Genomic DNA, 27,484 nt, shown 5'->3' with positions numbered 1-27,484 from the left:
GCTGAAGTGAACTGATAAGACATGGCTTTTATTTAATGTCTCAAGAACCATGTGGAGCTCAACTGAGCAAGAAAGGATATATACTGAATCATTCATGATTAAGAAAATAAAAAGCAAGTAAAGTAAGGTGATATATAAACATGTTTCAAGCCTGTCACTTCAGGAAGTCAATGTTTTTTGTTAACACTGACTTTTATCAGTAAGTTACAAAAATGCACAGACTATGGATCCATGTAGTCCTTCAGCTGTGCAGGCAACCAGGCTGCAAGCTGCATCCTGCCCTGCCACAAGCACCTACAGCCCATTCAGGAAAAGGGCTGCAAGTGGAACCTGAAATGGAAGAGACTGGCTTCAATCTCACTTCCTTAAAGGCAGCAAGAAACTCTTCCTGAAAATGCAGACAGAAACATCTAAGGGGACACTGCAATGGGAGGTGTTGTTTCCATCTGTAGAGCTTTGTAGTCCTCTGTATGGTACTATCCCTTCACCTACCAGCAATACTCAGCATTTCACAGCAATATTTGTTTTGTGAAATATAGCCTTATAACATAGGGATGAGAATTTTCCACCACTTTACCCACTGATGGAATCTGACTTCATAGTTTCAAAACAAAACAAAACTTTTTTTTTAAGCTTATAAACCTGACATCAAACTAAGGCAGTTTCAGCTCCATGTTCAGTCACTTGTGTGTCTCCTAGCTGCAATTAGGTCAGAATTTCCCACTTTAATCTTTCCTGAAACACAACAGTACATCCACAATCACCAGTTTCTTACTATTCTATTCTTCCCTGCACAAATCACCCTCCAGAGTGTCTGACCACAATTCTTCTGAGCCTGCAGAAAATGGCACAAGCCAGTGTGAGCCCGTCCTTGCAAATACATGCACACAGTGTTTTTAGTGAGCAGTGTTAATTTCATTGGATGCAGAATGCCCCTGTTTATTTATATCACAAGTTCATACTCTTTCTCAGGGGTAGGAGGAAAAGTAATCAGAAAAGAAACAAGACAGATCAGTAGTTTCAATGTGTACATTGCAAAAAATTTAAGAAAAAAAAAATAGGCTTATCTTTAATTTCAAAGAGGTTTCTGACGCTCTTTTTGAATATCACCGCAAAATAAACAGTAGAATTGTGCCCTCTACAAAATAGAGCTATCAGTGTTCAGTTCTGATCCCCAGCAGCACTTACCTTTCATTTGCAAATACATATACACGAAAGCCAGAAACAAGGCACCATATAACCTACTATCCTACACCCACTCTCTCTGTTATAGCTACAGTGCTTACTCTGGAGCAGTATGTTCCAAATGTTAATTGCCAAGAAGCTGATACGCTATCTTGGTTGAGAACTGTGATGACTGTGCCATACTTCCAGTTAGATCTATAAAGTTGTACTGCTCAGTCTTGAAGCTTTCAGAAAACCCTGCAACCTGAAGAGGTAACAAGTAATAATCTGACAAGGAGGAAAATTAGCTTCTCCAGCAAGTATTGTGCTGTTCCAGGCTTTAATGAACTACATAGAGGTGATCAATAAACTTAAAAAAGCAGCCAGCAGAAGTCCCCCATAAAAACAGGGAAAGCAACGTGACTGCTAAACACTCTATTTTATTTTTTTTTTGGGGGGGGGAGGGAATGCTGGGTTGTTTGTTTGTTTTTTTTTTTCTCCAGATTCATCTGAAGGCCAGGTATCTTCCCTTCTGCATCATGAACAGGATTGCTTCTCTTCCACCTCTGGTTTCATTACCCACCTCAGCCCCGAAGGTCATGGAAGGTGGAGCCCTTAGCCTGTCTGACTCATTAATAATCACACTTGATTATGTTTGCTTCCAGAGAAGGGAACTATTAGGAATCAGCCCACTGATCTTGGATTTGTTAGGCCTGGTTAGAAGAATTCATACAGTGTTTGAAACTTTGTTTGTTTCACCTTCAATCCTTTGTCTATTCTTAAATTTTACACCACATGGTGAATAGCCATCAATTAACTTAAGAAACCCAGAAAAAAAAAAACTTAGTATTTATTTAAAGTTAAAGTAGTCTACACAAAGGAAGTAACATTTTAACTTCTCTTCCACTGCAACTTCCCTGTTGCACTATGAAAATCACCAACAGATGCAATTTCCATATATTTTTGTGTTTGACATGATAGATGAAAATCCTGCCCATTTTAAGCCAGTACACAAAAGCATGATTTTAACAACACCTGAAAGAAATTAAATAATAGTGCAGTAGATTTTACAGCAATGCTATAATCAATTTTCAATTCTGGATCCTTGCAATGACACAAATTCAAAAAAGACATGCTACTGTCTCCACCTTTAAACCAACTTAAGTATGATACCTGTTAATTCTTTCTGAACATAAATATTTCATACTCCTTGGTCGTATTTACCAAGTCCCAGTTTCTGGAAATAAGTGATCATCTGAGAATTAAGTGATCATCTGAGACATTTAAGACATCCTTCTCCCTTTCCCACCTTGAGAGTTTTGGGGTTTTTGTCGGTGTTTTGTTTGTTTGTTTGTTTTTAAATCAACATCTAACAAGTGAAAGTTATCTGTAGCACCCTATAGATGGGCAAGCTAGGGCAAACAGTTACCAGCCTTGTCACTCAGGGCTTATACCACATTGTATATGATGACACAACCAGTCAGGATCCCAGTTTGTTTTCTTTGGAGCAGGTTGCCCTGAGAGTGAGAGGGACAGTAATGAGGAGCTGGTGAACTGAGCACATTCCTCCAACAAGGAAAAACTGGAAGTTCCAGCATTTCACACATCTCTGACACCAGTCAGATGATACTGATTCATTTGCATATCTTTTTAAATAAAACACTTGCCGCAATGACTAGCTCAATGGGAAGCAATTCTTTATGCAGCAAAATGCTGCTTTTCTGAGAACAAGAAAAAAAATAGTCTGTAGCTCTGATTTCTATTGAGGACAAAATATTGATATGGATTGTCATTGCTCATAATTTCAATCATTGTGGATCACAACTACCATTGCTGCAAGTACCTCTATTTGGATTTCACTGGGGTGTCTTGTTATTTTTCCCCTAGGTGAAGGAAGACAAGGAAACAACAGGTAATTTTATCCTTCAACATGTGAATATCTAACAACTAGCAGTTTCACTAGGAAAGTACATCTAAAATAATCAGGCAGTTTACAATTCTCATTTTAGCCTTCCTAAGAAGATACATTTGCAAAGCAAATGCTAAGACATTTGTAAGACATGCATGCTTAAAATGTTCAGGAAATTCACTTGTCCAAGACAGCTGGATATACTAAGTACATCTTGAAGTTCAACTCATTTGAATAGCACTCCCCCAGTAAAATTCTTGCCAGGACAGACTCTGAGGCAAGTAACACTAAAGGGCTTTTATCTTTAAATCACTTCAGCATTATTAAAGTTTTCAAATACTCTTCATCCAACAGGGATTTCACAGAATCATAGAATGGTTTGGCTTGGAAGGGACCTTAAATATCATCTAGTTCCAACCCCCCTATGTAGGGACACCTCACACTACACCAGAATGCTCCAACCCCTATCCAGCCTGGCCTTTGAAGACTGCCAGGGATGGGGCAGCCACAACTTCCCTGGGCAACCTGTTCCAGTGCCTCACCACCCTCATAGTGAAGATTTTTTTCCTAATATTTAATCTAAATCTCTCCTCTTTCAGCTTAAAGCCATTACCTCTCATCCTATTGCTACAGGCCCTTGTAAAATGTCTCTCTCCAGGTTTCTTGTTGACTCCTTTCAGGTACTGGAAGCTGCTCTAAGGTCTCCCCAGAGACTTCTCCAAGCTGAACAAGCCCAGCTCCCTCAGGCTGTCTCCACAGCCCTGATGTTCCAGCCCTTGTAGCATCTTTGTGGCACTGCTCTAGACTTTGGTCCAGCAGGTCCACCTCCCTCTTGTGTTGGGGGCCCCAGAGCTGAACACAGTACTGCAGGTGGGGTCTCATGAGAGCAGAGAAGAGAGGAAGAATCACCTCCCTTTATCTATTGGTCACACAGTTGGCTTTTCAATGCAAAGTAACTTTGTAAAGAAACAAAGTTTAAAGAAAATGCCATAAAAAGCAGAACAGGAGGCATGGAGCAAAGGAGAACTCTCTAGCTGGGAAATGTGAATTTCATGAAAACTTTTCCACTGCTGTAACTTTTTGAGAGATCATACTTTGTGTGGAGAGCTACTATGCACTGCATTAATTCCAGGCAAATTCTCAAGATGCACCATATGTTAAGTGTGTTTTTCATCATACTGCACCTACAGACTTCAACAAAAACATGCAGAACACGGAAAAGTATGTCAAATGTATGCAAATGAAAGGGGTAAATAACCAACTTTGTATACAGATTAACCACATGATAATATCAACACTTTTCTCCTTAAACATGTCTCTATCAGAAAAGGCATCAGTCAAACACAATTCCTCTATAAAGGTAGTCCAATTGTGCACCCATGACCCCCTGTAAAGATGTCTGGGCCAAAAGTACAGATAACACACCCACCAATTATGCTGTATCTGCTCTTTAGAAAGAGAAGACTTTTGCTGTAGTTTCACATGCACTTTAAATTGGCATTAAAACAGGCACTGAAGAGGCTCTCATCTAATCCAGCTACTCCTGCCCACCCCATCCTTCTGCTGCTAGAATTTTTGTGGGTATGTGGTGAACTAAGCAATTAACTTACCAGAGTTAAAACCGAGCTCCCCGTTGCAGACCCAGTTTACCACGGGATTAACCCAAATGTGGAATTATCTCGTTCATTACAAATGCTACCTTCTACCCACTTCAGAAAACTGAAGTCTCAGAGACAAAAAAACTCTAGGCTGAGACTATCTTGTGAACACCCCTGTGAGTCAGAAAACAAGAGCATGGCTAGGAGAGCAAACCACACTTGGCTAGTACTCTTGGCTAGCTGCTCATCTTGTTACAGATACTGATAGTTCTCTGGGCATAGGAAGGAATTCCATTTCACTTCCTCCACCCTGCAACCAAGACATACTGCTGTCAACCACATTCTAAACTTTTCACTTCTTGAGTTAGCATCACAATCTTGGTTAGCTGCAAGTTTTGACTAGTCTTTAGATCTGTTAAGCCATCTGGTAAACCTAATCACCAATACCCAATTGCACAGTGACCTTACATCAATACATAAATAGAACCTAGTTTACATTAATGGTAGATGTACTGGTTCGGCTGTGGTCAGATGAAGAAATTAAACACTGTGGTCAAAACTGTGAAAAACACAAAGGCATAAACCAATGCATGTTTAGTCAGTTACAGCAGACAGCATGACAGACAGCAAAACCACATTTCCATGACTGTTTTTTTTTGCCCTCAGGTAATTCTATGGTTTACCAAAGTGCAGTCCCTGGGTTTATTAATTTCATGTTTAGTCTGCTAAGTCTGTAATCTTGCCACCCTTTTAATCAAAAAGGTTTCAGGCAAGTACTTATATGAAAAATACCCATTCAAATCTTAACATTTTTACCCACAAAAATACACAGAGGCTGTACCTATTTTGTTTTATGGGACTCTGTTTTGCACAAACTATTATAATTACTCCTTCTTGTAACAGCAGCTTCCCATGACAATTGTCAGTTGTGCTATTTTGTTTGCATTAGAAATTTGCCAAAATACGAGAAAGGAAACCCTAAAGTCATTGAACTACCTACTGACTGTTTGTAAACCTGTTTGTGTAAAATCACTGTCTGTTTTTCACAAAGACAACAGAAAACACTGGGAGGACAGGCAAAATAGGTTTGATGACTAGTGTATATCTCAGACCGTGTTTCCTTTGAGCTTCAGTGAAAAGTGTAAGTTGGAAAATATTAACCTTTGCTATAAAGGAAGGCAGTTCAAAATGACTGATGTCTTTACTGAAAGAAGTCAGTTCACTACTGCAACATACTATGCTGCATAGGTGAAAGCAAAGGAAAGAGAAGTACAAAAAAAATTATTTTTTAAGTCATCATCAAGATTAAGCAAACCATCTTAGTATTCAACAGTGAGGATCACAGCTTTGGTTGAGTCTTCGCTCCTTGGCATATGAATACCCCACCCATGTGAGAAGCTGTAAATGTAGTTACGATCATACATGCAAGTTGGACTTCAGAAAAGAAATACCAGTATGAGGGCTGTCTTCAGCATAATTATAGGAGGAAGGTTTGACAGCAGGTACTCTCCATTGAAACACTGCTCTGCTTTTCCCCTTTGGTGAAGCAGTGGGATTTAGATGGTAAAGTAGGTCACCGACTCTAGCCGAAAGCCACTTTGCCACTACGTTTCTTGGTTACTCTTCCTCAGAAGGGTGCCAATTCTGGAGGCAGAACAGCTGTGAATTTAGCAAGACTACAGTATTTCTGAGTGTCTAGTCTAGCTTAGTCAGTAGAGCTGCAGAAAGTCTAATTTTCAACCATATCAAATGGGACATGCTATGACAAGATGGGAAATTTTGTTTTGGTCTTTCCCCAGAAATCCCACCTAGGTAAAAATGGAGTATCATTCCTTTTTCCAGATGAAGAACAGAGGCTGAATTGATAGATTACAAAGGGCAAGTTTCCTTACTACAAATCAAAGCGTTGACTGCATTACCACTGAAAGGTACATCATTGGAGCATGCTAATTGCTACATAGATGGAAAAGACAGCAGAATTTACATGAGAGGGAAAATGAGGACAAAACTGCCTTGGGAAAGAGCACCCTGCAGCAAGCATTGTACAATCAGAAGAGATAAACACAGCCAGTTCTAAGTGACTCCCATGTAATAATATTTCACCTCCGATTTCTTAACATGCTGCTCTTCAAACACTCCTCTGTGATAAGGGTTATGCTTCAAGAAATAGTATTACTTCCACTTCCCAGACAGAGGAGCACTGAAAGCCAGAAGTGAAGTCTCTAAAAGGTATGCAGTGGGATTTAAGAAAATAACTAAACAGACTAGACATGTAATTCAAGCAGAAAGCCAGAGGCAGACAAACGCTTAAGAAGACTTTCAAGAATTCCTAAGCACAGAGGGGCCCTTACCCATACCTAGATACATAAATGTACCTTTGCATCTCACAAAAAAAGAAAAAAAAAGGCACATCATGTATGAGGGCTAGACCACCACAAGAATTTAGGAATTAAAATCTCAGACTACAACCCTCCCTCTCTCGCCTCCCCACTCAGATACAGGGCAGTGCTGAAGCCAGACGAAACCAGAATAGCAGTCTCCAACTCCAGCACTGAAGCTCCCCATTAACGCTGCGGAGCCCCCTTTCCAGACATATTCAGAGGAATCTTTGGCTTCACAAGACCAAGCTCTTTGGCATTCACCTCAGTCGTGCAAAAACCCTGCCCCTGTAACTCTCTGAACTCAATGTTCTTCAACCATGACCCCCAGAGAGCTGAGAACCACTGCCACATTCCCACGTAACATACAGCAGCAGCACATTTAAGAATAAATAAATAAAATGGCGGAGAACAGGCAGACTTCTAAATAATAGGTTAGTGGCTAAAGAGTCTAATCACAGCACTATATACAAGACTTTAATTCTTTCTCTACTTCTCCTTCCCACGTCCTAGGAGAACACCCTGTTTAATAAACAAGCTTCTGTAGACTCTGGGAAATACTCCCAGTTCTTCCACTGGAGAAAGTCCGTTTTATTATTGTACATAAAATATAACCATAGGCTAAAACACGTAAATTGGGGTTTAGGCAGGGACTGGAACCCTGCACAGCTTCTTCAGCTGGCCAGAGTCTTTCCAGGATAACAGCACACCATGCATCACTCCTCTTTCAGCTCTACTGAACCATTAAAGATCTCATGCAGTCCAGAAAGTTTTCCGCTGGGTATCTTAGTCATTCTGCTGAGAGAGAAGGAACATGGGTCTCACCAGCAGACAAACCAAGAGTGCCGCTTTCTGTAGCTTTTTTGTTCATTTTTTTTGTTTAAGAAAAATGTGCACTATGTTTACAATAAAGTTTAGGTGCCACTAGTTCTGAAACTACCAAGGCAAGGCAGCATGTCCTGGCTGCACCAGCTCTGGTGTCTCAGCTGTTAAGCAGCAAAACGTTTAAGACACACCCATCACCTCAACACTTCCCCGTGAGCTACCCTCTGTATGTGCTACATTTCTTCAGCTCTATGCTGAATCCCTTAATATGCCTACACACCGCAAGCATTGTCCTGCCCTCATTCAGCTGGCCCTACAGCATCACTCCTGTCTCACTGCCTACAGCAATGAAAGCAGCTTCTCCAAAGTCCCATGGGAAGCCCAAGACCCTGCCACTGGATCCCTCCAAACCCCAGACCCTGCCAGTTGCATCCTGTCTACCTGGGAGTCTTTTCCTTTTGCTTCATATTAATACAGAGAGGTATTTCCTGCCCCTACGTATTTTCAGGCTCTCCAGGTTCTGTCGCAGGCTTAAACAAACCTTAATATAGTGCATACTTACAGTGGCATTTTCCTTTGAAAACATGTAAACTCAGATTATCCCAGGATTCTTCTCATCCACACAAAAAGACTTGTTAAAAATCACTGCTTTAGAAAAAAATATACCTCAGTTCCAAGTGGAAAACAGAGATAAGTAAGCAACAACTAAACAAAGTACAAAGCATCACCATTTCATACATTCACACAGCCTGTATGTCCATTTGGCTGAAGGCCGTTTTTGGAAAAAATTGTTCCATATGTGAAGAAGCTGGATGTTTTTATCTGCAAAGGAAAATCTTATGTCTTTCTACAGAGGTAGGTTTTTAAAGTGTGAAATAGCAAGGGTGCTAATGTTTGTTTGAAAAGCATCTTGTACATGTTTGAAAACCCACCTTCAAGTGGAAACCTACCATCTCACAAAAAAAACACTGCACAGGTGTGCCTGTGGGGGCTCTCTTCTTGTACAATCTTGTAGAGCTGTTGCTCTTTACATCTCTATCTATATGATCAAGCCTAAGTACAACTGTCATCCTCAGTCAAATACGGTTTTAGAAGAGATGTCAGTAACAAGCCATTTTCCAGAAATTTACAGGAGGCCACGAGCACAGAACTGTAAGACTTTTTTCTTATGCTTGCCTAGAAGTGAAACAGGATGCATGTTTTGATGTCACCAGTCTGCAGACACAACCCAGAGAATGCTATGAGCGGAAAAGAACCGAGGATCCTGTAGAGATGCATGGAAAATGTCTTTCTCCTCATGTCCACATTAAACACACATTATTAACTTTGTTTTCCTTAATAGCTATCTCTACAAGCACATGGAAGTGAAGAGGTGCAAAGGAAGCAGGACATCACTCTCGAATTAATTAAACCAAGAGCTTATACACAATTTACTTTTTACGAGTAACACCTCTATATTTGCATATGGGCACATACATAAAAAATAACTCTGACATAAGAAGTCCTCTGATGTTTGGATGTTTGATGTTATTTCACTGATGATGTCTTGAAGTAACAAATATGCAAGAAACTCTCACCAATACTTAAGATTTTGTTGTAGTTGTTGCTTAGGACAAGACTGAGAAAGAAAACAGAAATTAAGAAGGACTGACAAAAACTGTAAATAAGCAGCACACTTAGGCTGCAACAGCTTTCTACAGTTAGGACAGAAAGCCTAGTGCTTAAATTAAGTAGAAGAATACACATCCTATCCTTTGTTAACCCACTGACACAAAAAGGGGGTGAATATTATGCAGAAAGTCTTTCCAATCTTGTGTCATTCAAATGCTACGGACTAATATTTTAAGAAAAGGTGCCTACTTTGTATCTTGTCACATGTTTTATAAAATTACAGAAAGCAGAGAGTAGTGGTGGTGTAGCTGACTCTCTTTTACACATGAGCACAGTGCTATCTTTCAAAGGGGGCACTGTGAAAGTGTATGGTTGTCATATAGAGTGAATGGTACTGCAGGGAAATAAGAGACATGAAAAGAAAACCAGTTTATGAGCTCCCTCCAATCATTCCTTGTTTTCTGCTTCCTTCCTCAAAACAAAAAATCCAGCATAAGCATTTTGGCCAGCTTTGGTCTTATTATCTTTGCTTGCCTTCTTCAAATGTTATCACATGACCAGCCTCTTCCCATTTCCAACTTTTATCTCCAAACACAATGAACAGAGTAGCAGGCAGAAGGACAACTCAAGTACCTTTATCTCCTGGTAACCTCTGTGGCATAAGGACGAAGGAAATCCCATAGCAGTTAAGGAACTGCTGGACCTTGTTAGAGAGTACACACAGGTTTGGAAGGAGTCCTCTTCCCTCCATAGCAAAGACATATTCATTCAATATTCTGTAATTCTCTAGAGCTTCTCATCTAATAATGGGTGTTAACAAATTAAATCTTAGATCACTTCCGTGTCATGTAAATATTCTCACTACTTCAGAGGGATACAAAGGCACAGAAATGCTAAGGGGCTTTTCACAAAGTGCTGCAGAGCTTGAGCGTGCAGACAGAGAAACCACAACTGGTAATCTGTCACATGCTTTAAATTAAAAACAGCCTCTTTCCCAGATCCAAGGCAGACAGGGCCCCAGGTAGGCATCTGCAGGTATCCCGAGCAGAAAACAGGACAGATATCAACACTGACTTTTCCCTACAGACCCACAGTGCTTCATGAAGGATGAGTTAACTCATACCCCTCCATCCCGCGGCTGCTGTACACATCCAGTGGAGCCCCACATCCCTCTCGATGCCAAACCATTGACACAGTTTGGCTCAACTGCTGGATTCAAACTTCCAGAGTCCATGCTGCCAAGGCAGACAAAAGGTGGTCAGAGACACTACCAGAGATGCCAACAGAAACCCAGCTCTGCACTCCCCTCAGGGAAGTGGCTTTCATGAGAACACATAGAAACGTATTGCCAGGTCCACGCCTGCACCCTTCCCCAAGCCTTAGCTGGGTACTCTACAGTTACTTTGTCTCCCTTGCATTCATTAATAAGAAAGCCTAATAGGGAAACAACACAGAAGCATTTCAGCTATGAAGCACAGCTGAAAACTCCTTACTCATCCCTGTGGAAAGTTAGAAATGGGGAAAAGTGGTTGTCCAAAGGTAAAAGTTTTCCTCAGTGATTTCTCCATTTTCCCCACAGGTTTAAGAGGTAAAATTTGGATGAAATGCTACACAGGAGTAATTGGTTGACCACCAAATACAAGTTACTGAGATGGACAGGTTAACCAGATATCCATGTATTTCAACCCAGAAGCCCTCAGTTACCTATCTGTATTATAAAGAACGTGCAAAAAAAAAAAATGTTCCACCTCTCCTGCCAAGAAGAAGAATCATTAGAAATAAAAAGTTATCAAAATGCCTCTTTTCCCTCAACCCCCAGCTAGAAACTCACTCCAATTTCCCTTATGATTAAATAATGCTGTCAGATTAGCATGCTAAGTGACAGCTACAGCCATGGAGCAACTGCCAAAAACATCCTGCAACCAGACTTTCCAAACACTGATGTCTGTGCACCATCATGCAAGCCTCCCCACAGCTCTTGCAAAGGGGATCCCCACAGCTGCTGCAAGGGGGATCAAACTGTGCCAGCTCAGTGGGCTTCATGTTACCTGCTCTCCCCTCATTCCCTGCTCAGCCTCCTATTGCAACCCCATGGACACCCCACAGTGAGTTTTGAGAAAACTCACTGCCCCAAGGACACAGTAGACCCAGGCTAGACCTTTCTGCTGTTGTCCTTGGGTTTAAAACTATTAGTGTTAAATTTCAATAGCATTTGCTATCACTGCCTAGAAGTACCACAATGTTTCACAAAGTATTTGCAGACCATGTATGTTGGCCCTGCTGCATTTTGATTTGTCAGTCTGAGGTTCAAAGCGGAAAAGAGAAGGAGAAAGAGGCCCCTTTGCTTTCCAAATTACTCTTCTGTCACAGTAAATGTGCATCACTGGCTATGCCTGTAACTGAAACCCAGGTGATGTCCCAGCAGCAGGATCATCATGCCCTCAATACGGTGTCATTCCATCACCAGCTACCTAGTCCAAGGGCAATCACTTCTCTCTTGAGTACTGCAGAAAAGGGTCAGAGGGTTTTATTCACATTTGCAAAACCTCCAAACACTTAAGCATTAAGAGAAGCCAAGCACATTAAGCAGACAGAGTAAGCACAAGAGAAATTTATTGCATTTAAGATGGAAGAAATAGGATTTTTAAAAACTAAATGCTCTCAATGATCATACACAACATGTACACAGGACACAACATGTGCCAAACAAAACCTAGTAGCACGACTTATTGTTCTGCAGATCCTTTACAGCATGAAGTGGACAGATTTTGATTTGTGCTCAACTGTGAGATGTTCTGCTGAGGTTTTCAGGCAACCACAAGAAAAAAGAAAAGCACACATTCTTCGTGCCAGTGTTCCACATCCCAAACATAACACCGAAAGGTTTTTCTCCTTTGAAGAAGTTGAATCTGATCCAGCAAATGTCAGAAACCTTTGGCAGTGTAAGATCCTGCAGAGAAACCATTTAAGTAGACCAAATAAGGGAGGACAAGTTAAAAGATCTCAATTCAAAACTATGGCCTATGTTTCCCTTCCTTCTAATACAGAAAGGGGAACTTCCATCAGCGTATCTGTGCCATCTTACAATATATAATCCACAAAAATTTAACAAGCAATTACAGAGAGAGTAAGTACATATTTTTAATTTGGTATTATTTTTACCTAGGAGAAAACACCTCACATATTTCTCCAGAATAAGAAATTATGACAAAAAGTTTCCAGCAGTACCTCATACCCAGCTCCCCTGTCTTTATCATGAATCTTGGGATATTTCACTCCTTACTTATGAAAAATTATTATGGCAGAATACTGGTGAAAACCTACAAAGCATGAGCCAAGCACAGTCTGACAGCTTAAAATTAGAAGGGAAATAAAAAGAACCCCAAATTTATTATTTTTATCTCAATGATTAATTTTAAGCCAATCTCACAATTTTCTGGGGACTAGCAAGATTTAACATTTGGAGTTGGCAATACAACATACCATACAAACACATAGCCATAAAGAGACCAATTCAAGTTTACTGTGGGGACTATAACTTTGACATGCTTGACATTTGCACATTTAAACATCTCAGCCATAATACCACAGTGTTCAATACAGGAGCATTATGTACCTGTCCTGGACGTCGAAAGATGATTCCTTATGTCAAAATCCTATCCATGCAGGCAAAAAAGCACTGTTTAGAGTTCTTTTTATTATTTGTGACATATTACAGTTATATTTTTTAAAAAATATTATTAAAATATATGGATACATGCTCTTGATATTGCGCCAAAATGCTTTCTGCTACACTGAAAGGGTTTGTGCTACAGGGTTTGTGCTACCATTAAGATAAACAATATCAAGGGGGAAAAGAAAAATTACAAAAATAGTACTTCAAGATACCAGCAGAACTGTAAAAGTATCATTTTGAAAAAGGCAAAAGGTGTAAAAATATTCAGATGAACAAGAGAGGCAAACAGATGTTCTTAAAACCATTTAATATCTTTATATCTTAAAATAAAGATTAATTTTTAATTCAAACATTCAGTTTCTTTCACAGAATACCATTTTTTGGGTATAGATAGGTTTTGCTTCAAGTGTATTGTCTGTTAGTTACTGTAAGTATCAGTTTATACATCCTGTGCTTCACATTATCATCTTTGTTTTGTTCCTGCTGTGCCTTGTGGCTAAACAAGTTTTCTGAAAGTCAGTGACAAGATGTGCTCTATCTATAGACAGCAAAAGAGGTGACTTCTGTAACAATTACAATCACACTGCTCACAAACTGGCCCACCTATTTGATAAACCCAATTCCCTCTTATTTCAACAAGTAGCATTTTCTCATTAAAAAAAAGAATCATAAAAGTAAAACCAAACTGGTAACTCTGAATTCTCAACTTTTTACAGCTTTTTCACAAAATCTGTTTCCTAGCTTTAATGCAGAGTCCACAGTATACACAGTACAAACAACTCCTTCACTTTTTGTTACACCAAAATCAGAATCCCTGCCTCAAGGAGCTTACAATGGTAACTATTTCATATGCCTGAATCTTTATGTTATTTCAGTTCCTAAGTTAAGCAACCAGACATTTTCAAGCTAGATTTAGTCACCTCTGCAGCCTTAATTCTACTTTCTTAATGTATTTTGTGCACTGGAAGAGGTTCTCTAGGAAAACCAGTAAAGAGATCAGTGAGTGTGTAACTGAAACCTGCACCATGATGAACATACACAATGGTGCAGGATCAAGCTTACACAAATGCTGCAAGACTCAGGCACCCTAGCATCCTGATACCTCACTTTGAAATCTACCTGTTATTTTTTTCCTGTGCTGAATGACCTTAGCACTTTTTTTTTGCCCCAAAAGGTAGGCAAGTCTCACACCACAAAATGGTGCAGAAGTACTATATACAAAATGGTGACACAGATTCCCTTTTCTGGCAGGTACTAAGTTCTGACTGTTAAGCAGGAGCCTTATGGCCAAGTTTTCAGCTGGGCTGGCTGACCCAAGAAGCCAGCAGCCGAGCTGGCTAGGAAGAGGCTTCCCACCCCAGAGCTCCACATCGCCTCTCTTCCTCTGCTTTCCCTCTCCCCCACTACTGTTCAAAATAGGCTGGGGCTTTTCACCACAACGGTGTCACTTACTGAGAGTTTCTGGCATTCAAAAAGAAAGGAGAGAGAAATAAAAAGAAAAAAAAAGAAAAAACAACTTGCAAGAATTTTTTATAGGTGAGGGTGTTAGGCAACCCTAACCACAGGGTCAGCAATGGCCCCCTCTGTAATTACAAATCAGCTCATAAACTAACACAGTCAGTGAGGCAGCATTACGGCAATTAGCCTCTTTCAAAGACAGCAAAATGCTTTTATGTTTAAGCATTGTAGAGCAGACTTTTGCCAGTAAAAACAGAGCACATGTCTTAATTTAAAAGTTTGCTCAGCATGCTTTGTGCTACTTCCTGTGTCTTAAGCATCTGTCTGAATTGCCAAAACAAGTGGGAGAAAATGACACTTCACTTTGCTTATGAACAGCAAAAGGAGGGTGAAATGGAAGTCCTTGTCCACATGCATGTTATTGTGCAGTTGCAGGGGGAACAAGGTTATTTCAACAGTAACTCGAAGAGAAGTGTCAACAATAAACTCCACAGTAATTAACAGGACCTCTCCACATAAAGGCTATCTAACATCTGTACCATGAGGAAAAAGAAACTGCAGAATCTTGTTTCAGAACCTTGCCGTTATTACCAAGTAAAAGGTTTCTGGTTTAACTGCACAATAATACATTTTCTAACTATTCATAAGCTTCTAAGCTTCTCTGCTGGCTTCAGAGGCTAAATAACCTAAAACTGAGACAAACAAGCCTCAGTTGTCAAACTGACTTGGCAGCCTATTTTTTACATTTTGCAACTTTAATGGAAAAGCCACTTGTTTTTCCTCTTCCTCCTTAATAGTCCTGTGTCAGCTGCAATCTTCAAAATTTCACTTCTAATCTCTCTCATTTTGAAGTCTTCTAGTTCAATTCTGACTACCCACTTCCTGTATCTCTATTAAATCTTTTACACTGTTTATAACGGAGAGCAAATTCAGCCAGTATAATTCTAGTTGGCTCTCCAGCTATTCTTCAAATGGAAGACAATATATGCTCAACTACTAAATGGGTTGAAACAAATGTGCACAAATGAATGCAAACATATTCACACCAAGCCCAGATTATTGCCGAAAAAAAAAGAAAAGTGCGAAAAAATAACATTTTTCTGTTATACAGGTAGTGTACACACAAACCACTTCTCTGTGATGTATGCATTTTATGGCCATGAAGATGAAAAACAGTCAAAACTCTGCCCTAAATTAAAAAAATTGATTCCCATCTTTACCCCTTTACCAAAATAATTTACTAAGGCTTAAGCAGCAAGCAGGCTCATGGCTGGGATGTCATACAGCCCATACATTAACTAAGTCAGCAATAAATCTGCCCTTACTCTCCATACTACTTTCTTAAATAGCTCACTATAAAGCCCCAACCTAATTAAAAACAGCTTTCTTGGCATCAGTGGCCTTGATTTCACTTATTTACACATTAACTGGAGCCTCCGTTTGGCTAATCCAGTCTATTACCTGGACCATGCAGGGTCTTTTATCTGCCCTGGACAGCATTTTCTCCAGCAGATGAAGTAGATGCCGATTGATTTGCTGTCGAGCATGGTAAATTAATAGCAACAAATTGCTGAGGGCCCCATCTCGCTGCTCCACCATGCTTCGGCAGTTTTGCTTTATTTGCTCCATGATGGGCAGCAGTCAGGCCTCTTCAAGTCAATTTCTTCTTAACAACCTGCAATACTTTTCAATGGTGAAAATAGAGCCGTTCCTTGTAAGTCAAAAATCAATATCCTATTGCACTTAGAAAATGCTAAACAAGCAGTATTGGCAATCCACTTGGTGCTAGAGGGTATCAGATATAATGCAAATCCATACTGCTTCCCTCCTCGTAGTTATTACAGTTTGCTAAAAGGTTCCTAATGCCATTTATCATCATTTACCATCGACTACTGCAGTTATGATTATGATATCCTATCAGCTAGCAGAGCCCTTTCATTTCTCTCCAATTAATATTTTAGCAGCACTCAAATGGTTGTTGCCCAAGTCTTGTAATAAAATTTACATGGATTGGACTGATTTTTTTTTTACTGTGATTTTAAAAAGACATTTATTTTTTAATACCCGGCTCCTCAAAATACTTGAATTTTCTCAAAAATGCTGAAATCCAACATTCTACCATGTGAATTTATTCAAAGACAGAGGCCTAACCAAAAAGAGCAACCCAGAATATACATAACACCACCTCCAAAAAACCGCAATCAAAGTAAAAAGTGAAGGCTGTACCCGATTTATGCTTCCCATCAATCCCATCCCCAAATAGCTGTTGTCTGTAGCCAAATACAGATGCTTATAATTACAACACTGAATTAAAACCTTCAGCAAGCATGTTTGATTACAGCAATTTAAATAAGCTGTTTACTATAACATTAACACAGCCTTATTTCAGAAATTAAACCAAATGACCACCACCAAGTAGCAGAAGTATATTAGAAACACAAAGTAGCACATCAGGTATTCATTCATAAAACTATCCGCTGAGCCTCTTAAAAACAATCATTAAAAAAATCAACTCAGTAAGATACTGGCATCTTTAGATCAAACATTCATATACATATATATATATATATATATATATATATATACAAACAGTGAAATTGAAACTGTAGAGAAGTATCTGCTCATCCTGTGTCCCCAAAACCCCCAACTCTGCCTTTTTTTCAAGACTATGTCTGTTTTGAAGCTTTATTGATCCTAGTACAGAATACCAAAAATTAGCTTAGAATTTTAGGCTATCACACCACGTCATAACATACCCCACACTTAAAAAAAAAAAAAAAGTAACTAATTCTACCAGTCTAATGCTATTTACTCAGTTACCAAAATTTAAATTAATTATGTTCTCAAACATAATTGTTAAAAATTGGCAACATTATGCAGGCTTAATTAAGATTAAATCCAATTTACTAAATGTACTTTAATTGGTACTAATTACATTAGCTTTCCTTTCAGAATGACAAATTCCCCATAGGTTTCACTTTAATAGTCTTCTATCAAAATCAACACAGGATGACTGATGATGAGTATCACACAAGGAGTGGGAAAAGCGATGTTCTTCCCCCCCCTCCCCTTCACCCTCCAGACACACAGGCACACTCACTACCGCTGCTCTGTGTGCGTTTACCCTTTTATCAATTTGCTAAGTCACAGAGTCATGACTCCATCACAGCCATCATTTTCTGTTCCAGTGAAAAATTTCTCTAAAAATAAATACTCTTTGGCTGGGAGCAGCCAAGAAGAACAGAAGCTTTAACAGAAAAATACACAAAGGTTTCAAATATCAGGGCCACCAATTACTAGGGTACTTCCAAGGACTCCAGGGAGTCCTGCTCTTGAACCCTTTGAGACGCAAATCTAATAAGTGAATAAGCCTAACCTGATCTTGAGAAGTAGGCCCAATTACGCCGAAGGGCAACTTCACTGCATTATTGCCTGCTTTCCATTACAAGGGCATCCAGTGAGTACATCTGGAAAAGAACCTGAGAGGAACCAAGGCTGCCTGCCCAGAAAAACAAATAAAGACAGATATGCCTCTGTGCTAAAGTGAAAAAGAGAAAGAAAATATAATAAGTAGGTGGTTTGCAGGGCTGTCTGTATTTCATAATGTGATAAACTGCCCACAGGTTTTTTTATATGATTGAATTTAGAAAGCTGGGGGGAGGAAAAACAGGAAAAAAAAAAAAAAGGTGAATTGCTCAATTTCAGCTGAGTCAAATTCAGGGATGGAAGAGAGGGGAATTTAAGGTGGAAGACTAAAAAAGCCTCATACACAATCAAATGAAGGAACCAACGCTATCTATATAACATACCAAATTGGACCTTAACACTGTGACCATAAAGCAAGATGGGAAACATTTTGCAGTTGCTGAAGAGGAGAAAGGAAAAAAACCCACAATTCTGTGCCAACAGATGGGGAGTAGAGAGATAGGAAATTTATATCAGATTTAAGAATGATAGCGAATAAGTTTCTTAGCCACAGCTAATTAGAACCAACATCTGACAAAATATTTAACCGCTCTGCATGAGAGTATGAACTACTAATTTGAACAGACCGAACAGTAATGAAAAAGGGTGTTTGATTAAAACTCAGTCCTTTGTAATCCCCACACTTAGTTGTAACTAAGTATTTAATTTCTCCAGAATATCACTGATAACTCCATCATCATAACTTTATGCAATTCCTGAAGCAAAGCATTCAGAAATTAAAAGTAAAAAGGGCTTTTGCTGTTTTTTTCTCCCGCTTAAAACAATTTAATTCCACACTGCATTTTCAAGCTGATTTTGTCCCATGCAATTTTGTGCAGACAATGCAAATCTACATACATCTAATTGCTGTAAAAACAGGTTATCTAGAAATATAAATGAGTCTGGCTGCAATGCTTGCTTTCAAACACCTGTAAAAATTTGTTACATTGGTGGTCTGTAAGGACTCTGGCCTTTTCCAGTATCTCCTACTTCAGTGTTTTTATTTATTTATTTTTAACGTGACCTGAAACAATCTAGCTATTCATTTGAGAACAGACCAAACACCTCTGAGTCAGCAATGAGTCTGTCCACCAGCACCGGGAATCTGAATCAGGTCCAGAGAGACATCATGTACGTACAATCTGATCAGATGCAATCACAGCCTCTTCCTCTCAACTATTTGTTAAACACTCTTGTGTTTTCACAGTACCTGTAAAGTGGGCATTTGAAATCAACAGGTCTACATATAAGCCTGTAAAATAACACGTATATACAAGGTCCCCTAAGTTTGGAACTGCAGATGCAAAATGCTTTGAGGCAGAAAATCCCACTGTCTTCACATGTGTTTGCCATCTAGGACAAATAACCCTAATCAGTACTCTGGCATTTCGAATGTTAACGGAATACAAAATATAATAAATAACATGAGAAAAAAACCCACACATTTGACTTGTATGTCTGCTCCCAACAAGATAATGAAATCCTATTTCCACAACCCAGAGAAGTTCCAAATCCCTAACTTTGAACAGAAATGCATACAAACCAATTTTCAAATGGTCTTTCTTCTCCCATCCAACATTTCTTTATTTCTTCCATTTACACTCCCCAGCAATGCTGGCAGATTGCTCAACGGTTCGCTAAAATGAGTTATCGGTATTAAACTCCACCACATAAATAGTTCCCTCATTGGGAAAGAGGTCAAATACTTAATTTATTCTCCTCTAGAGAGGTTAAAAACACACATTATCAAATAAGAAACTCTGATTTACACTACCATGTTCCATCTGATTAATCTCCTGCTATCTTGGTCTAAGTAGTAGACTTGTTCGAGGCACAAAACTGATAGCAGCCTTCCAGTACCTAAAGCAGTCCTACAAGAAAGCTGGAGAGTGACTGCTTTACAAGGGCCTGGAGGGATAAGACAAGGGGTAACAGCTTTAAAGTGAAAGAAGCTAGATTTAGATTAGGTATTAGGAAGAAATTCTTTATTGTGATGGTGGTGAGACTCTGGAACAGGTTGTCCAGAGAAGCTGTGGATGTTCCATCCCTGGCAGTGCTCAAGACCAGGCTTGACAGGGCTTTGAGCAACCTGGTATAGTGGAAGTTGTCTCTGCTCATGGCAGGGGAGCTGGAAGTAGATGAGCTTTACAGTCCCTTCCAACCCAAACCATTCTATGATGATATGCTAATGTCCTTACAGAAAGTTCATTTACTCTTACATGTTTGAGATGACAAGACACTGGTTTTGGACAAAGGTCCAAGTAGCAGCCTGAGCAAAACAAAAACACAGCTGTGCAGTAATCGCTTTTGTAGCTCCAGCTTAAAAATAGCCCAGGTTCACCAAAGAGAACAGTCTTTTTTATATACAAATACAAATCCTTCAACACCTAATATGCCTTCATCACATCGCTATCATCCCAAAAAGTACACCCCAAAAGTTTGAGGTCAGACAGGTCTGAGGCCACAACCTACATACCCGTCCCTACACATATACACCCTCCCCATGCAATATAGGACCACTTGCTGTTATGGAGACTGCATGTGGAAGGTTAACCAAGTAACATATAGCTGGCAGCCAAGACCATAACCCTATGCAAAGCGTGTACACCACACGCAAGGCTGAGGCTTCAGGGCCAGGTTAAGTACAAAAAATATCCAGAGCACTCAAGCATGCAATTAAAGCACATCACACAGAACACACATATTTTTAAACACTGATGGGAGAACTGTACAGAGCATTCTTACACAAAAACTATTCACCTACCTGTTTATGCATCTCTATATTCAGTCCATATGACATCTCATAATACTGAGAAAGAAGAAAATTACTCTATTAGACCTTGCAATTGTTAAAACTATGCGAAAAATCACTTTGAATCAAACATCATCTGTACAAGGACATACAGACTTACAAATATTTATTGGCCTTGAATTGCTCTTGGAATTCAAAACAGCATTTCACAGCAACATTTTTTTTTATTTTTTGCTTTATCTACATTGTTTCATGGGAAAAAAAAAGACCATAAAGCAAGAAAAAAATCACCCAGACAATAAAAAAAAATCACAAAAAGCAATCAAAACCAGAGTTAATGATCAGAAGCAGCAAAAAGGCCACAGAGAAAACTCTCAAGATTTTACTCCCTAGCACACATAAAAGATGCTAAAAAAACACCCAAAATGCTTGAAGCCAGACACACATTTAAATCAGCAATGTCTAACAGACCAGTTATTCAATATTTTAAATTAAACACACAGAATTCTATAATTAAATAGCAAAGTTGCAAAAAATACAAGAGCATGTAAAATCAGAGCCAAAGCAGACACACCAATCTAACTATGCCCTGTTGTGCTCGAGTATCGCAGGGAACTCTGTTCAGTATGTAATGTTAGCACCAAGCAATCCCCAAGACTTAGGTACATCAGGGATCAAAAAGACAACTGTGAGCCTTAACATTTGCCTGTACCCTTGGTTAAGAATTTCTCAAGGTTATTTACTCTTTTTGTGAATACAAAGAGTGTCATTCAACATGTACATGTGGAAAATGGCTAATTCCTCATAGATGTACAGGAGAACAGACAGCAAGAGCTCCTCTGAAGTTATCATGATCCATCATCCAATCATGTGTTTACAGATACCTTCCTACGCACATTATTTAACCAGGAAGACCATAACCGTTGAGGAAATCTCTCTCACAGATGAGATCCCTGCCCGTGTAAATTCAGGGAAACAATGAACCAGCTGCCCAGGTACAACAGTTCTTCTAAGAAGTAGGCTTTGGGTTTGTATCCATACAAGTGCAATTTTGGCTTACTCCCTTCACAGGAATAAATATTATTCCAAAACGATTTAAGGAGATATGATCATTGGGAGAAGTCAGCAAAAGTGAAACATCATCCCCAGGTACACTATGAAAGTTGTTCACAGCTTTAAAAGGCTGACAAATTATCTGCTAGCATTCAGAAGAAACAAGTTGCTGACAAAGGCTGAAGCAGGTGTCGCGCAGAAACTAGCTGCAACAAACAAGTTAAAAACCCCTGAAACTAAGAATTTGTAATGGAAGCACTGATGCAACCTTAACAACAGCAGTGATACTATAGTCTTTTTGTTCACCTCCAGCAATCTGAATGTATTTCGGTCTCAGTTTACCAAGTCAATAGACATTTTGAATTTGGTATGCAGCTTGCTTACCATAACATAATGTCGCTGCATCTCTGTCTTCTCACTGGCCAGTTTTTCACATTCTAGTTTTAAACTGTTCAAGACATAAAAAGGAAAAGCATTGGTACTTCATAACACAAACATGGTATTCTTCTGAACACAGGTTACTCCCCTTTTCAAGCATTTCTCCAACACGCAAATAGAAATAGGCATTCCAGCTCTTGCTTGGGATTCCAGGGTGGGGTCTGTACTTTTCCTTTTTCAAGGGACACTGTGCAATACCCTCATCCTGATCTAAACAAACCGTATACAATACATAGGAGAGTATTTTTCTCCAACTAAAAAAAACCCAACACTAGTTCACAGAAGCACATAGGGGCTCACACCTACAACACTTAAGCTTGAGAAGCCACTTACAAATCCATAATTTGGGGTTTGGCATTTTTATTGCAAAGAGTTTTAGAGACACCTCTTGTTTTCACTCAACCCCCAGGAGAATCAAACACGCATTACTACTTCAAGGAGCAAAAAGTTGATGGATTTTTTTTTTTCTTTTCTGACGGCAGAACTGCAAGGAAAACACGGCAGGCAATTTATGGAATACCGTGGTAAACATGAACACCTCCGCTGTTGGAGCTTTTTTGTTTGCTTGTTCTAGGAAGCCGGCTAAGCAATCCTGCCAGAAGTCACTTGTCACTCTGAAGACACAGCACTCTTCCACCTAAGGATAATGAAACAACTCGCCACCTCACTTCCAGGTTATCAGCACTTGACATGTCAATGAAAGGCGCGAGGGGGCCGAGCCAAGCCTAGATGCTTGTCCTAAACGGCATTTCGAAGGAAAGCAAAGAACACGAGCCCAGACATCCACACATTTTTCCATCAACCCCCAACACCACCCCTCCCTGCCACAGAAATCCCAAAATCCTAAACAAAACATTAAAAAAAAAAACAAATCAAAAAACAAAAAACAAACCATCACACACACTGGAGTGTGGGGAAAGCAAGAAAACCCGCTCGCCCCACGCCGCTGGGAGCCCTTTCAAGCCCCCGTCCCGGAAGCCGGAACCGGCGGAGGGAAGCGGACGGGCTTTGTAAGCGGTGGCCAGAGCGGATGGGTCGGCTTTGGTCCCGGCATCCGCGCGGACCTCGAGTAAAGTAGGCTGTGTTACCTGTGGTACTGAGCCTGCAAGAACTGAAACTCCTCCTTAATTCGATCGCAGGACTCGGAAATGGTGAATTTAAAGGGCTGCGCTGGCTGGTGTGGAGCCTGCAAGCAAGCAAGAGCGGGTCTTTTAATCGCCTCCTCTCGCCCGCCCGTGGCTCTCCCCGCCCGGTCGCCGCCCGCCGCTGCGCCCGGCTCCTCGGAGACGCCGCTTCCCTCGGGTCCCCACCCGCCCTCCCGCCTCGGGCCGGCGACGCGATGCCCGAACCTCCGCAGGCTACTGCCCCGACGGGGCTGCCGGCGGAGCACGGCCTGCGCCGGAGGAGGCATCGCCCGCCTGGAACCACCGCACCGGCCGCAGCTGCGGGACGCGGGGCGGGCACCGCGTCCGCTGCCGGGAGTGCCGGGCGGGGGCAACACAGAGGAGTCAACCCCCGTCCGAAGCGGAGGCGGCGCGGCGGACAACAATAAGAAAATGGCTACAACTCCGCGGTGCCCGCGCTGGAGCGCTGCCCGCGGGGCCGCTGCCACCACTCACCGGGTGCCGGGTCTGCGGGTACATCTTGCTCAGGTCACGGATCATCCACGCCGCTTCAGGGGGCGCTGGAGGCCGGAGCGGCAGGGATCAGCGCTGCAGACGCGGCGGTGGCGGGCAAGGACGCCCCGGCCCTGCCGCCCCGGAGCTGGCGGGGCACCGCCGACAGCAGCGGGGCGCGGCGGCGACGGCGGCGGCGTCCGCGGCGTGCAGGGGCCGCTGCCACATCCCCCGGGGGCGGTCAGCGGGTGGCGCCGACCGGCTCTCCGGAGCGCCGCCGCTCCGCGGGCTCTGGCGGGCGGTGAGCCCCGTGCGGTGGTGGGCGAAGAAGAGCGGGAGGAGGAGGAGGGAGGGGAAAGCCCCTCCGCCGGCGCCGGTGCGCGCTTCGGCGGAGATCCCCACCGGCAGTTTTCTCTCCTTCTCCAAACTTTTATTGCTGCCGGCGGTTCTCCCGGCGCCGGGCGGAGCTGCCGCCCCGGCGGGGAAGGGCGGCTCGCGGGGTGGGGTCAGGCGGCTGCCCGGAGGTGCGGTGCGCTTTTGTGTGGCGGGCTGGTCCTCGCTGCTACCGGCCGGACCGCATCTCCCCTAAGCGCTGTCGGGCCGCTCTTTTCCCGTTCTTTTTGTTGTCGGGTTTTGGATTTTTTGTTTTAATTAAAAAAATAAAAAGAGAGCGGGAAAGATGAAGCAGAATATATGCTCCGGGCTGCTTTATTAATGTCTTTTTTTTTCTCTTTCCCCTCCTCGCCTTTCGAAACTCCGGTAAGTGGCGGCAGCAGCGGCAGCGCGTCGCAGGACGGAGCCCTGTGCCCGGTCCGCTTCGGTTCGGTGCGCTGCAGCCCTACACTGCTCGGCGCAGCCCTGCCCGGTCCGTTCCGTCTGGCCCCAGCCCTCAGCCACTCCGCGCTGCTCGCACAGCCCGCTGTGGCGCGGTGACTCCTTTGACCAAATTTAGCCGCGGCTTGTCATTAACATTCTGATACATATTCAGGCAGCCGGAAGGGCCGCCGGCGCCACTGCGCATTCTGGGAAACGCAGTCCTCCCGGCAGCACCGCTCTCCTCCCCACTCGCCCTCTGCCGAATACAAGACTTCAACTCCCGGCGACCATCGTGGGGCCTCCCGCAACACCTCACCCGCGCCCTTCTGCCGCTCCGCCCATGGAGGGCGTCGCCGTCAACCAATAGGCGGTGGCAGCACATTAATCGCCGTTCTGTATTAATGCCCATCATTTCGCCGCTGACAAATGGGCATGCGGGCCCGGGGGTGGAGGGAGAGAGGGGAGGGCGGCCCCGGGCTCGGCCCCCACGTGGGGGCCTGACGCCGCGCGGGCCCGCAGCCAACCAAGCGGCTCCTCCTGCTTCGCTGCTCTCGTTCGCCCGCCGCCCAAGGAGGAGCCTCGAGATCGCTGGCGTTCCGCGGCGCCGGCGTTCGAACAGGGGAAACATTTGTTCAGCCGTCAATCAAAGTAACGTGGGACGGTGTCGGCTGTCGCTGCCGCTGCGGCTGCTGCTCCCGCCGCCTCCTCCGGGCGGGGCGGTGTCGCGGGGGGGGCGGTGGGGGGCGCCCTCCCCTGCCTTGCGTCCGGCGAGCGGCTACCGCCGGCCGCGTGCGCTAGTTAGGGGGGGACAATGTCTGCTTAAAGAGAGAGGTGTCCTGCGCCTCGCCTCGCATCAGTTCTCCTGGCCGGGCCGGGCCGGGCCGGGCAGCCCCAAGCGAACGGTGCCGATGCAGGCCTTCCTTCGCAGCCACTGGTGCACCCCGCCGTGTCCCAGTCGTGCCCTCGGCCCCGCGGCGTTTCCCGGGCAGGGGAGCGGTGCCGCCTTATAGCCGCTTAAAGCGACGCGACGTGAGAGGTTTTTCCGTGCTGGCTTTGCTTAGGGGACGCAGCGCTTTGCTGCGGGAAGCGGTTGCAGGGAGAGGGTCTGAGCTAAAGAGTAAGGCATAAAAGGCATGACCTTTACGTGATGTACTGTACAGGTACGGTGGCATTTGACCGGGCATTTACTGCCGGCACCGGGCTGGCGGAGGGCGGCTGGGCGCAAAGGGCCCTGTTGCTGAAGGGGCGGTAAGCGTCCTTCGGAATTACTCGTGGAAGGGAAGGGGCAGGCGACGGCAACCGCCGCTTCTGTGAGCTGCAGGCTGAGCCGTCTCCGGAGGGTCTTTCTAGGCCCACACGCCTCATGCCTGCTGCACCACTGCCCCACCGCCACCGGGTACCTGCGACGGGAAGGCTGCCTTTAAATAAGTAACCAGATACCTCTGCACCTAGGGGTTCTGTGTCCTAAAAATACCCCGCAACAACTCTACTGGCGAGTCCCACCGCAGACAGTGCCGTGCAGTGACGCACACGTGAGGGATAGGCTCAGGCTGTGTGGTTTTTGCTCTATGCCTGTCATGCTTAGATTTGCTTTCAAGCAGTTTGTATTCCTGATGAGCTGCAGTGTAAACCTGCATGCAAAATAGATGGCGGTTTAGTCACGTCATTTTTGATGCTTGCTTTCCGAATCTACAGTCCCGGAACTTGCACTTGGCAATTAATGCCACAACAATGATGGCTCAGTTTAGATATACTTAAGATTTTGTGGTCATAAATTCTTTCTGCTGCCCGCAGATATCTGGCAAAGGCATGCAGCTGCTGAGCACCTTAAGGCCTTGATGGGACATGCCTCTGAGGTTTTGCCACAGAGATTTTTGCCTTGTTTACATGACCTCTGAGGACTGGTACTGTAGTCAAGAGCTCAGGACTAAAGAGCAGCGGTGATACCTATGAAGGTGGTAATGATATACATCTGCACTACCCAGACACCGAGCTGCAGTAGGTGCGGGATGAAAATCCCTCCTCTTGTGTAACCAAAATCTGCTTTCTCTGTGGTGAGTGCAGTAACCACTAGCATCTTGAGTGGGTTGTGGCAACTGATGCTGAATCCTTTTGAAACAATTTTTTGCCTAAAATGATGTGTGGGAGGTTCACCAAAACATGTCCTTTTCACCTTCTGTTTTTATACCACTGAAAATGTCTTCATGTTGGGTATGCAGTACTCAGCCTTCATCCCACTTGCGTATTTTGTTTCTGCTGGAATTTTCTTTTTGCCAAGTTCCTAATCAGTGTTCCAGTAGGATTTAGACCTCTAAATATTGTTCAAGATCTGGAGGTAAACCACCTGCCTAATTATGAAAATACCACTCTGGATTTTACCGTGGAATCCCCAACCTGGGGAAGGACGACTCTGGTTGTAAACTAGACACTATATCTGAAGAAATTGAATTCTAAAAATAACAGCAGGATTCGTTGTTCCTTGTTGCCATGCATGAGTTTGGCATGAGGTACAGAGCTCCAAATAAAAGTATTCAACACCTTGGAAGGCAAAAAGCAATCGGGTTTTTGGTCAAAGCAGTCTGCTGCCTTCTTTTGAAGGACAATTTATTCATTGAAGCTGAAACACTGTTCACTCTCGCTTTCCCATTAGTCTTCAGTGAATTTGTGTGCAGTTTTGCAGCATTCTGACAAGATCCATAAAACCCAGAAGTTTAAGAGAAAGTGT

At 42.7% G+C, this 27,484-nt stretch overlaps 1 protein-coding gene across 3 annotated transcripts in view; it reads right to left on the bottom strand.

The window, feature by feature from the left end:
• Positions 1 to 24,097, bottom strand: part of LOC101870797 (TLE family member 4, transcriptional corepressor) — a 99,348-nt gene extending 75,251 nt beyond the window's left edge. For 2 of the 3 annotated variants that reach the window (XM_034072665.1, XM_034072666.1), the window contains exons 1-4: positions 23,947 to 24,097; positions 23,416 to 23,513; positions 22,274 to 22,337; positions 20,849 to 20,893 (exon numbers count right to left, since the gene is read on the bottom strand). In XM_034072665.1, the coding sequence (XP_033928556.1) occupies positions 20,849 to 20,893; positions 22,274 to 22,337; positions 23,416 to 23,513; positions 23,947 to 23,991 (252 nt within the window). In that variant the 5' untranslated portion in view covers positions 23,992 to 24,097. Of the gene's footprint in view, positions 1 to 20,848; positions 20,894 to 22,273; positions 22,338 to 23,415; positions 23,514 to 23,676; positions 23,753 to 23,946 lie in introns of those variants that run through there. The other variant, XM_034072667.1, reaches the window with a different exon arrangement.
• Positions 24,098 to 27,484: the final 3,387 nt, after the last annotated feature.

This window comes from Melopsittacus undulatus, chromosome Z (assembly GCF_012275295.1).
Source record: "Melopsittacus undulatus isolate bMelUnd1 chromosome Z, bMelUnd1.mat.Z, whole genome shotgun sequence".
Lineage (NCBI taxonomy): Eukaryota > Metazoa > Chordata > Aves > Psittaciformes > Psittaculidae > Melopsittacus > Melopsittacus undulatus.
Note: the sequence above shows the minus strand (reverse complement) of the source record. Positions and strands in the feature narration are given on the sequence as shown.